The sequence below is a fragment of the Medicago truncatula genome, chromosome 7 (genome assembly GCF_003473485.1).
Source record: "Medicago truncatula cultivar Jemalong A17 chromosome 7, MtrunA17r5.0-ANR, whole genome shotgun sequence".
Taxonomy (NCBI): domain Eukaryota; kingdom Viridiplantae; phylum Streptophyta; class Magnoliopsida; order Fabales; family Fabaceae; genus Medicago; species Medicago truncatula.
Window position 1 is genome coordinate 42,321,767 of NC_053048.1, and position 11,932 is coordinate 42,333,698.

Consider the following 11,932-nt stretch of genomic DNA (forward strand, 5'->3'; position numbering starts at 1 on the left):
TTAATGTTTGATTTTTAGTTTTACCTTCTTTGTAAAAAATTTACCTTACTCCTTGTTGATAAATATGAAATATGAATGAAAAGACTGCAGATGACAAAACCATGATTTCTTTGGCATATATTCATTCATTTTCTTGTGAATAGAATTTTTATGACAATAAGTACAATATACTACTTGAAAAACTAAATGTATGATTTTTGGTAAGAAAAAAATCTAAATTTTTAAATTTAGGGGACATTTTGCACATAAGTGTAAAATTTCAGGGGAATATTTGATCATAACCATAAACAGTTAACAGAAAAATTTGACGGAGGGGTAAATTGATTAACGTTATACAATTTTAAGGGAGTAATTTAAGTTTTGTTAATTTCAAGGGTAATTGACGAACTTTACAATTTCGGGGGAAAATTGACTGCTTACTCCTTGTTTGGTTTTAAAGGGCACGTCACCAAAAAACTGAGTACCTAAGAATTATTTATTTAGAAAGAAAAGGGAAATAAATTGAGCACAACCTACGCAACTACTTTCCTTCTAGGAAGGTCATGTTCTTGAACAATTAATGGGTACCCTTCAACTTCAACCTCCACGTATTTTTTGAAATCACTCCAATTATTTCAATGGCAATGGCACTTAACTCTGCTCTCTATATCGCAAAGATGGCTTGGATTGCTCTCAGTGGTTGGATCACTTCTTGTTTAACTATTGCTGATGAATTCGCTACTTCTCTTCGCTCTGGTGATATTGGTCCCTTCCATGTTGGTTGATTCAATCAATTTCACTTTCTGGGTATGCTTCAAGTTTTCTAATTTACAACTACCCTTGAATCTAGACTTGTTTTCATGTATTGGGTGTGTGTCATTTGTGTGTTTTAAGTTGGAAATTCTGCTTTAGGTTGGTAGTTTATGTGTTTGTTGTTTGGGGTTTCCTTAAATTGAGGAATTAGTTGGGTAAATTGTTTAAGGTTATTTGTTACAGCATTTTAGGTTATTTGTTAGTGTATATTGTTATGGGGTTTACTCATAAATTCAATTACAAAAGCAATTGTTTTATTCTCAGCTCTTAACTTGTTAGTAGTTCATATTTGATTAGGTGATAGAGTTATGTAAGTCAAATTGGCAATTTAAATTCATAGACACCGATCATTATTATAAGCAAAAAATCCATTTTTTTAGGTTCATTGAATAACTTATGTATCTGGTCAATATTATATACTAGATACATCAATTATTCAATGAACCTAAAAAGTGGTTTTTTACTTATAATAGTGACTAGAGTATATGGATATAATCAGAGATTCAGAGTGGTGGTTTATTAAGTTTACTCATCTAGTGTGTGCTAAGCAGGACCACCACACCACAAGGCCATTATTGCTAAGCAGGTATGAGCTGCTAAAGACTACAGTAGCTGGCTCAGCTCATCTACTTTGTTGCTTTACTCATGACCTTTTCAAAAGAAAGGGAAAATGTTGCAATCTTTACATGATCTAAATGAAGTGTCCTTTGTATTTATTTAACCAGCTTTGTTAAAGTGTGAAATTGTACTTGTCATTTGTAGATATCAGGTTTACAGCTATCCTGATATTGATTTCAAAAGAATGAAATCCTACAAATTGATTTGAAAATAATAAAGGATTTGGCAGAAAATATCTTGATCAATAATCTGCTTTGATATTTCAGAATAGTATTTGACATATTGTGTATATTAGATACTTTTCTCTAGTGTAATTCCCTGCACTAATGGCATCATTATTACTTCTAAAAACAGAACATAGATCTTTTACTGAACTACCAAACATAGGTAAGACAAAGTATAGGTGCTACATTTTTTAGTTTGACAAAATGAATGAGCGATACATCATATGTGTTACCTCGAGAAAATCCTCGCCAACATTGCTTTGTGTTTAGCTCTCTCGCCTAAATAGAGTCCTATCATTCTTTCTAGATATAGAGAGAATCTCAACTCATTGTTAGGAGTACTCCCTCTACAAAAGCAAATTTAATATTGTGTTTGTTCACCTATATGTTAAACTGATAAGCACAAATACTAAATGCATTTCATCTTTGCCTAACGACCTAGAAAGGTATGATTTGAGAGGTGCTGCTGATTTTATTTTAGGCTTAATTGCACATTTGGACCCCTATCTTTCCAAAAGTTGCGGTTATGGACCCCTAACTAATTTAAATACAAAACAGCCCCCTATGTTTTGATTCTTTGGCAGTTTTGGACCCCCAGTCCATTGTTGACTCGGTCAACGCTGACGTGGCACCCTAAGTGAGGTGCCACATGTCAATTTTTTTTTTTTTTTTTTTTTTTTTTGCCTTGGGGGTTCAAAACTGCCAAAGAATCAAAACATAGGGGGCTGTTTTGTATTTAAATTAGTTAGGGGTCCATAACCGCAACTTTTGGAAAGATAGGGGTCCAAAAGTGCAATTAAGCCTTTATTTTATTACTAGCTTTTGTATTATTTTTTTGTAATACTTCTTCAATATGGGGCTTAACAAGAGATAGATTCCAAGTTTTAAAACTAGTAATGGTTACCAACTTATTTAGAGTCTCCCGCTTGAATTTGAAATCCTGTCTTCAGCTTATAAAGACACCTGAAAACTCCTCTGTACATAAGTAACCAATTACTAGCCAACATTGGAAAATAGGGACCCTGTGACATTGTGGCAATAGAGGTTAATATGACAGATAAAAGATGACATTGTGGCAATAGAGGTTAATATGACAGATAAAAGATGACATTGATATGAGAACATTAATAAATCTCACAAGATGGGTACTTACTAGGTATGCTCCAAGTTTTCTAGTTTACAACTATCCTGGAATCTATACTTGTTTTCATGCATTATGTGTGATTAGTGTGTTTCAAGGTGGAAATTGTGTTTTAGGTTAGTGGAGGATGTGTTTGTTATGTGGGATTTCCATAAATTGAGGAATTAATCAGGTAAATTGTTTAAGGTTATTTGAAATAGCAGATTACTTAGTAGTATATGCTGTTAAGGGGTTTACTCATAAACTCAATTTACAAACACAATCCTTTGGTTCTCATTTGATTAGGTGATGGAGTTATTTCAGTCAAATTGGCAATTTAAATTCATCTATGGTCAATGGATAGCAACAGAGCGGTGATTTACTAAGTTTAGTCATTTTTATGCCAATGGTCCTATTTTATGCAGATTGTTAAATATGATAGTCATTGAGCATTTAAATGAATATTGTCGTGTAGTACTAGCTGCATTGAGTTAGGCCATAAGCTATCATAAAAATGGTTTTCTCACTTTCTGTATATAATGTTGAGCTTTGAGGGTATTTATTTCTACGAGTTAAGATAAGATAACCATGTTAAGTGGGGAAAAGAAGTACAAAGGGATAAACTGATATTTGAAGGATGCCATTACGTATTATGTGTGAAATTATATAAAAACATTGAACTCTCATACCATTTTGATTTAGCCGACGGTTACAAAATTCAAGGTATGTAAATGTCATACACATTTTATTGCTACAGCTACTCATTTCATAGATGTTTACTGTTTATCAGTTTGATACTGAGGACATAATAAACCAGCTATCCTTGAGCTGGAATGGAACATAGTTGTGTTTAATTCTGGGTTCCAGACTTCCGGTGTACAGTTTTATCCAATTAGTTATGTTTTTTTAGATTACCATTTTATTGTATGAAAGTTTCCACTGTCGGGAAATTTGTGTGGTGCAGAAGGTGTGTTCTCCCCCTCCCAATCATATACAAAAGTTAGGGTTCGAACACTGACCACTGCTTAAACGTCCGAAGTCCCCTACTACTTGGACAAATCCATTATTGTTTGTTAGTTATGCTTTATTTCGTTTAAACATAAACCATACTTCTAAAATGTTAAAGTGATTAAATAAGAGATTAGGATTGAATTGGAGTTTGCATTCAATTCCATGCTTTTGTACCTAAAGTGACTGGAACAGGTTTGGTTTACATTGTTGTGGTATTATCATCTTCATCATCATTCATAAATCGTCATCAAACTACTAGGATAGATAGATAGATATAATTATATGGTTGCTTGGATCACATTAATTCTCTAATATCTCCTATCTTTAGATCTTGCTTAAAAAATTCATACAAACATATTGTTTCAAGGGTACCTATAATAATAAGTTCAAAATTAGACAAACAGTGTGTTGTCTTGCAAGAAAGGCTTTCAAACAGAGTACGTGCTTTTGTGTTTCATTGTCTTACAATTTTATGATATTGTCACGGTCTCTTGAGTATGGTTGGTCATTCATACCTTTTGGAGTGTTTTGTATTTTTTTTCCCCACAGAAGCAGTTCAATGTATATCGACATATACAATTCAAATGGGGATGAAATGCAATAAACGAGAAATAGGCATAAACAGAGCCACCCTAATAGGTAAATGAGTTATCACAATCGCTTGTCTCTTAAATTTTTTACTCAGTGGTTTGGTTTACAAGAAAGAATGTATAGTCATTGTCTACCTATAATATTGTATGTATAACTCTTGAAAATCAAATAAATCAAGGTGATAGACAATGAAATAATAAAAAGAAAAATTTTATCATCCACGAAAAAAATATGGGGTACTGGCATCCATAACATAGAATTAACCTATAATTTAAATTTACTTGAAGATAATAAAGTAGTGTACTATAAAATGATCTGATGTTGAGTACTATAACCATAAGAACCAATAAGTACGGAGGAAATTGTCACCATAAATAAAATCACCTAACAAAGAAAAGTATCAAAATGCCAAAAATAAAAACAACAAAATCCACTAATTATTCCTGCCACAGAGGAGTTCCAAACTGCATTTCTCATCACTGAAGAAGGTGAGCGAACTTTCAAAATGCCAAAGCATATTTTCATCTATGAGTTAAGGTTTCAAGTATGACACTGTTTTAAGCATATGATTCAACCTGTAGGCAATATAAGCAATTAAAATGATTACTATTATTATAAAATTATTTACACATGCAATAAAATTGTACTCTACATGATTGCATTAGTACAGGTAGCCCATCTAGAAACATAACGAGATAACTTATCATGCAAGTCTCTTCCTAATTTGACCCTACCAATATAATATAAGTAAAGAACATACTTAGGTCAATGATGATCAAATAGTATCAACTATCAATTCTGAAAGTTCGGCTTATCATTGTTTCCTATAAGACCAATAAAATAGTAGTGTCAGAATTGTGGCACAAAGCAAAGTTTTATATTATGGGAGAGTGAGATAGTTTCTTACCTTGTTCTCTTGTTTGAGGGGAGTTATTATCACCCAAATTTATGAAGGGTGACCCATAAAACTTGTCAAGTGTTTCTGTCAAACAAGTAGATGAATTATTACCACTAATGATTAATCCAAATTAAGCTTTATTGATGTAGAAAAACATTTATATATTAAAATACACACATTAACCCATATAAACACAAGTGAGAGGATATAATACCAAAACCCATAGGAAAAAGATCAGACACATTTGGGAAGCTAAATTTTCTAGGAAAAATTGAAGTAGGATGACCTAGAACTGCCTCAATCCCATGATGTGAGCTGGACTCGGCATTAGTGAATGAAGTAGCTGAAGCATTAACAACATTTCCATGAGCACCAAACATGTGAGGAGAATAACTTGAATATCCAGGTTTTGATGTGTTCATCCCACCATTGATTCCTTGTTGCACACCCATGTTTGTGTTATGAGTATAAGCCATGCTTGGAATATCTCCTTGAACAAACATATCTGCCTTACCGAACGATGATCCACCGCGATTAAGAAAGTTAGGGAATGGCATAGCTGAAGAACCACCAACTTTTCCATCAGCACCAAACATGTGAGGAGAAAAACTTGAATTATCAGGTTTGGATATGGTCATTCCCCCATTAACTCCTTGTTGCATACCCATGTTTGAGTTCTGAGTAAAAGTCATGCTTGGAATATCTCCATGAGCAGACGTATCAACCATACCAAATGATGATCCTTTGTTATTAAACAGATCAGAAAAATTGGATACCACACCATGTTGCAGATTTTTTGAGTTCAAGCCTTCTGGAGTTTGCACAGAAACATGAGAATATGCTGGATTCTCAGGTACTGTAACATAAAAATGACATTTAGAACCAAAATAAAAAAAAATAAATGTGATGTAACATATATTTATTCGTCAACAACAACATTATTTTATCATCCCTTACAAGCAACTACATCTTTTTATCATGTCTTTGGAATAGTAACTATGTATTTTGAATTTTTAGAATGATACAAGTTAAACAGAATACAGGTAGAAATTTGTCCTATTATTGATAATAATGGAGATAGAAACTTACTAGCAGGGATATGTGATTCATTAGAATTGGGTAATGATGCAACATTTGTTTGTGAGTCCATTAATTCTTTTTGTTTTTCCAACAATTCATTGAATTTCTCTATTTGTTGCTTCAACGCCAATCTTGTATAATAAGCTTTGAAGAACTCAGGATTTTGTTCATTAAGCTTTTGCCAAACTGAAAAAATGAGAGGGTAAATTACTTGGTAATTGAAAACACCAAAAGATGGGTGCATGTAACTATGTAAGGTGACTGGAAAAAGAAATAATGGAAGATTTGAAATAAAACCATCAACTGCATTAGTAACTTGACAAATAATTACGCTTAAGGTGTTAGATCACTGGTGAGAGTTTAACCTTGCGGCCATAACATACAAAGTTCAAATATCTTTAAAGATAATGGTAAAATTATCACAACATATTATTAAGCTCAAGTTGCGTCGTATCAATGGAAAAACTTACTATCTTCCTTAGAAGGTCAGTTCAAATTATTAAACCATAGTAATTATAAGAGAAAATAGAACATGCATTATCGGTGTAAAATAATTCTACACCATCATCCAATAACAACTATGTATTTTGCTAAATTTCCCAGTTATATCATACTTTATTAGTATGCCGTGGATAAATAGTTGATTTATATTGAATGTTCGTGTAAAATTAATTAATATTACTAACAAAAAAAGCCACTTGAGGAGGATGCATTTACAATTTTGAACATTCATAAACTATAATGACGGCATTTCACATATTTAAGGATCAAAATGAATGTTTATCAAAACAAAGTTACCTATTTTAGTAAACTTAGGCTCTATTTTTGCTTTCTCATGCAGTGTGCTCACTATTTCTTTCGGGGTCATATACAACAATATGCATCGTTCTATGAGATCCTGTACCTGTAGAAGACAAGTAATCCAAAACAAAAAAAGTTATTTTTAGTAAATATCTCATAGTTGTAAAATGTGAACTGAACATGTAATAGACTAATAGTGAAGAGATTTGGAAGAGGGGAGAGGGAAAACCATCAAGGATTTGCTTATGTAAAAAAATAACACAGTTCCACATAGTTTTCTTATAACTTTGTCAAACCATTATCTTATGGAATAAGTTGATTTAATGGTTGAGATCAAAATTGTGTTGATTTTTACAACACCAACATGAAGAACATTCTCTCTGTTTTTTTTTTCTCTTTCTTTTTTCAACAGAGGATGGAGAAGGAACTTGTTATTAGGGCTTTGAATTTACTTTATTTTGTTCTACTTCGTATAATTAAACAAGAATTTGGTTTCCAAAATATCTATTTAATTTGGTAAGCTGAAATTAGTGAGGTAGTTGTTAAAAACAAATGTTACTCAAACATATTTTTTGACATTTGGGTATCCAACAATATTTCTAACACAAATACAAAATTGTTTCAGCCTGCCAAAAGAACAAGATTGTTTCTTAACCACTCTCACTATTTCATTAACCACAAAAATATATGTTATTAACAACTTATTTAACATATATCTCATTAATCACTTTGACTACTTCATTAATAAAAAAACTACATGTTATTTAACCACTTATTTTAAATAAATATATGTATTTTTAGCATTTTGTAACCAAACAAACCCTATCTACTATTTACTAATCAAAAAATAAAACCTCATTCTATACAAAATTTCCAACTGCATAAAACCACGAGAAGAAATGCAATCTATACAAATATACACTTTTTTCAAAATCCTAAAGAAATCCCATTAGTTTTCATATTGAAAACAATTATCAAAACAAACATAAAAAAAGGTAAAGAACAAAGGTGATTCCTTTGTTTATTTTCGCAAAATTCTATTCTAAATCAACAATGAGTGAAGTGTATCATATCATTAGAGAGAGGTCAATTAATTACCTGGTCAACATCTTGACGAGTAATAAGAGTATGCATTGCGGATCCACTTGACGTATCGCAAATATTAGAGATAATATTAACAACTAATTAGAGACATAAATAAAAAATATTAATAACAAAGAAAAGTTAATTCCGTCAAACAAAATAAAGAAAAGTTAAAGTGTTACAAAATTTCAAAGGTAAAATAATAAGGAAAATTTTAGAGTGTTTTTTTATAAAATTATATATTCAATGTACAAAATCAAATTATTTAACTTTTTGAATAAATAACATTTTTATTTAGATATTCTAATTCACAGTTTGACTTTTTAGATTTATTAGATAATTGATGTATCTAGTCTGAAATATATGTCAGATACATCAATTATTTAATGAATTTAAAATTTTAATTGTTTTTTGTCCTTAAGACCTGACAGAAAACTATACAAGAAGAAAAATAGATTTGAGAATTAAAAACGTGCAGATAATTAGAGAATGGACACGGATTCATGCGATAACTTACGCACTTATCAAAGTATATTATTATGCCTCTAATATATTGAAATTTATCAAAATTTAAATCAAATAACAAAAATTAGTAAACACATAATCAAATAAAAAAAATAGCCAACTTGATTTTTTAATCTAAAATATCTTTAAGAAATCTATTTAATTACTTATTCAAATAAAAAATAGAGATTCCTTTGTAAATAAATAAAGATTTGAACTGTTACAAAAAAAAAAAAATAAAGATTTGAATTAGCTAAGTTTTGAATACCGAAAGAAATTAGTTAAGTTTTTAAATCAAATATTCGAATGAAAAATATAATATTTAGCTGTTTTTTTTACATGATATATTTTCTTTTGGTGGTGGCAGGGTTCAAACCCTCGACCATGCATATTATTATGCATTGTTCATATCAACGGAGCTAAACTCATGAAAACTTTTACATGATATATATATTTTTGTTAAAAAGTCTGGTGACCAAAAATTTATTTTTAAGTAAATAAATAGATAAGCTAAAATTCGAACCCCTACTCTTGCATAACGCGACGTCCGTCCGAGTCATGCTCACGTGAACTTTTTTATGTGATATTTAACCCGATTAATAACAATTTCATTTTAAAGTCATAATGTGAAGTAAAACGTGCAGCTAATCCGATCATCATGTGAAGTAAAATAAAGTGCAGTTAATCCACTCGAAAAACATATAGGTTGGAGAGCGTATAAGGTGCATTACTATGTTATTTAATAGAGCAATGCTATATATTAAGAAAGATTTTTTCAAGAAAATTTCAAGAATGACATGGCAGAATAATCACCCTTAGATTTTATCAAGAAATAGTTCTGAAATTAATGTTAACCAATAAAATCTCAGCCTGGCCGAAAATCATGGGATGGTGGGTGTTATTAGGGATGTCAATGGATACCCATGGACACGGATAGTATGATACCCGTGCCCGCCCCGTTGGATAAACATGATACCCATGCCCGCCCCGTACCCACATGGGTACCCATTATGTGGGTACCCATGGGTATTGAAGTATCCATGGGTATTCGTGGGTACCCATGGATTTTTGAATTTATTTAGTTTTTGGAACAAAGAATAACTTTTTTTAATTAACAAAAAACTTCAACTACTTTTAAACATCCATACATAATCTATTCAAAATTTCATAAATCATAATCCATAGAAAATTCATAATTCTTACATAATTCATACAAATTCATGAAGTAAAATAAAAACATCAAAATATCCAAATAAACATCTAAATTTTGCATGCATTCCAAACTTCAATAACTTCATTTGACTTCCCAATTTCTGCAATAAAAACATATAAATCTCTAAATAAAAATCCAAATAATCAACATGACAATGATAGTTGAAATAAAATTTATAACATTTACTAACAATGTCATTCACCAATTATGTCAATATCACCATCCATATCTTCCAAAATTGAATGAGTTAATCTGTCAACTTAATAATATAAATTAAAAAAAATTAAAAATAGGTTAATAATAAGATATATAAGGATATTTTAGTAATTAAGTTAATTTATTATTGGGTATGGGTACCCGTGGGTATGGGTACCATCAAATCCGTGTCCGTATTCATATAATAATGGGTAGTCAAATACCCGTTAATTATACCCATGGATACCCGTTTAGCTACCCGTCCGTGCCCGTGATGGATTTTACCCGCGGGTACCCATGGGCATGGGTATTTTTGCCACCCCTAGGTGTTATGTATCTTTTTTTTATGAAAGATTAATAAATGAGACTGAAATCTAAAGGTGATTATTGTGTCATATCATTCTTGAATTTTTCTTATAAAATCATTCTTGATATCTAGCATTTTCCTATTCAATAATCATAATCAATTTTCTCCAAAAATGTTACAGTAATAAAAATCACAATACAAATGTTCAAATAAGTAGTTTGATAAAAAAAAAGATTAGATGTTATAATCATAACAACATATAAATATCAACAAAACAAAAAAAAAACATAAAAATTGTGTCCCTTAAAAAAAAACATAAAAATTGTGTAATAAGTATGAATCGATGAGAAAACTAGAAGAAAAAAGAAAAGAAAAAACGTGTACCTATTTTCCAAGTCTTGAAGTCTTTTTTTCTCTCACTCGAGCTCTCTTCTCTGCCGATTTTTCTGCCAATTCACTCAAGCTCTCTATTTATAATGATAATTCATTGTACCAAAAAAAATAAAAAAATAATGATAATTCATGTTTAATATTATAGGAAATAAAACTTTGCATTATTTTTAATTAGATTAAATCAGTAATTTTGGATTTATTTTTAAAAAACTTGCCTTAATTAAGATAATAGAATCTGATTTATTTAATTTTCAAAATACTTGCCTTAATTAATATAATAGAATCGGATTTTAATAATTGTTTTGGTAAAAAAAAAAATAGAATCAGATTTTATTTATTTTTAAAAAAACTTGCCTTACAAATAATTAAATATTAAATATACTCCTTAAAAAAATTTAAATATACAAAAATCGTTCCTAATTAACTCAAAATCAATTTTTTTTTTGAAAGAACTCAAAATCATATTTATTTGTTTTAGTTTATAATTTTCGTTATATATACTAGCGAAAAGACGGACACTCACGTGCCCGTCATTCCGCTCTTTATTTCACTAACGTTTTAAAATTATGAACGATGTTTTTTTTTGTGAAATTTTGATTTTAATTAAAACTAAAAATGTAAATGTTTGTTACTTTCAAATTATAACAAACCAAACTAACTATGATTAATTTATTTCAATGACACCAACAATATAACAAAAAAAAATAGTAAATTTTTACCAACGACAATCTTTATTATAGAAAAAATTGTTTAAAAGTATAATCCTAACAACCCGTAATCCATTATTCCAGTTTTGGCCTAGTAAGATGATCATCTGCAGCTGCATACAACATGCATTGATGAAGAGCCCCCGTGCACTAGAGAACGTGCTCAGATCACACCATATGATCAAACATCACCCGATTATCGAGTCATAAGGGTATAATCGACTTATCCACTTCGAGGGTCTATAAGTAGAGCAGACCACAATGAAATCAGGCACACACCCTTATTCCAAGAAATCACCTTGAAACCTTGGTGACTCGAGTGTTTGAGTGTCTTTGCAAGTACACCCTTGACATTGGGGAAGGACATCCGTCAACTGGAGTTAAAGTTGCTTTGC

The 11,932-nt window shown here is 30.6% G+C and overlaps 2 protein-coding genes across 4 annotated transcripts; one reads left to right on the forward strand and one right to left on the reverse strand.

Annotated features, from left to right (window-relative positions):
• Positions 1–479: 479 nt before the first annotated feature.
• Positions 480–3,248, forward strand: LOC11414817 (uncharacterized). 3 transcript variants are annotated; one of them, XM_024769745.2, is made up of 2 exons: positions 480–786; positions 3,061–3,248. In XM_024769745.2, the coding sequence occupies exon 1, from the start codon at positions 618–620 to the stop codon at positions 762–764; it is 147 nt and encodes a 48-aa protein (XP_024625513.1). In that variant the 5' UTR covers positions 480–617; the 3' UTR covers positions 765–786; positions 3,061–3,248. The 3 variants fall into 3 exon arrangements, with proteins under 3 accessions (XP_024625513.1, XP_024625512.1, XP_024625511.1); XM_024769744.2 differs by lacking the exon at positions 3,061–3,248 and adding an exon at positions 1,330–1,680; XM_024769743.2 differs by lacking the exon at positions 3,061–3,248 and adding an exon at positions 1,344–1,680.
• Positions 3,249–4,580: 1,332 nt separating this feature from the next.
• LOC120577180 (uncharacterized) lies at positions 4,581–6,201 on the reverse strand. The gene is made up of 3 exons (XM_039828282.1): positions 5,469–6,201; positions 5,264–5,338; positions 4,581–5,180 (listed from the first exon to the last, which is right to left on the reverse strand). The coding sequence occupies exons 1-3, from the start codon at positions 5,980–5,982 to the stop codon at positions 5,149–5,151; spliced, it is 621 nt and encodes a 206-aa protein (XP_039684216.1). The 5' UTR covers positions 5,983–6,201; the 3' UTR covers positions 4,581–5,148.
• Between the last annotated feature and the right edge of the window lie 5,731 nt (positions 6,202–11,932).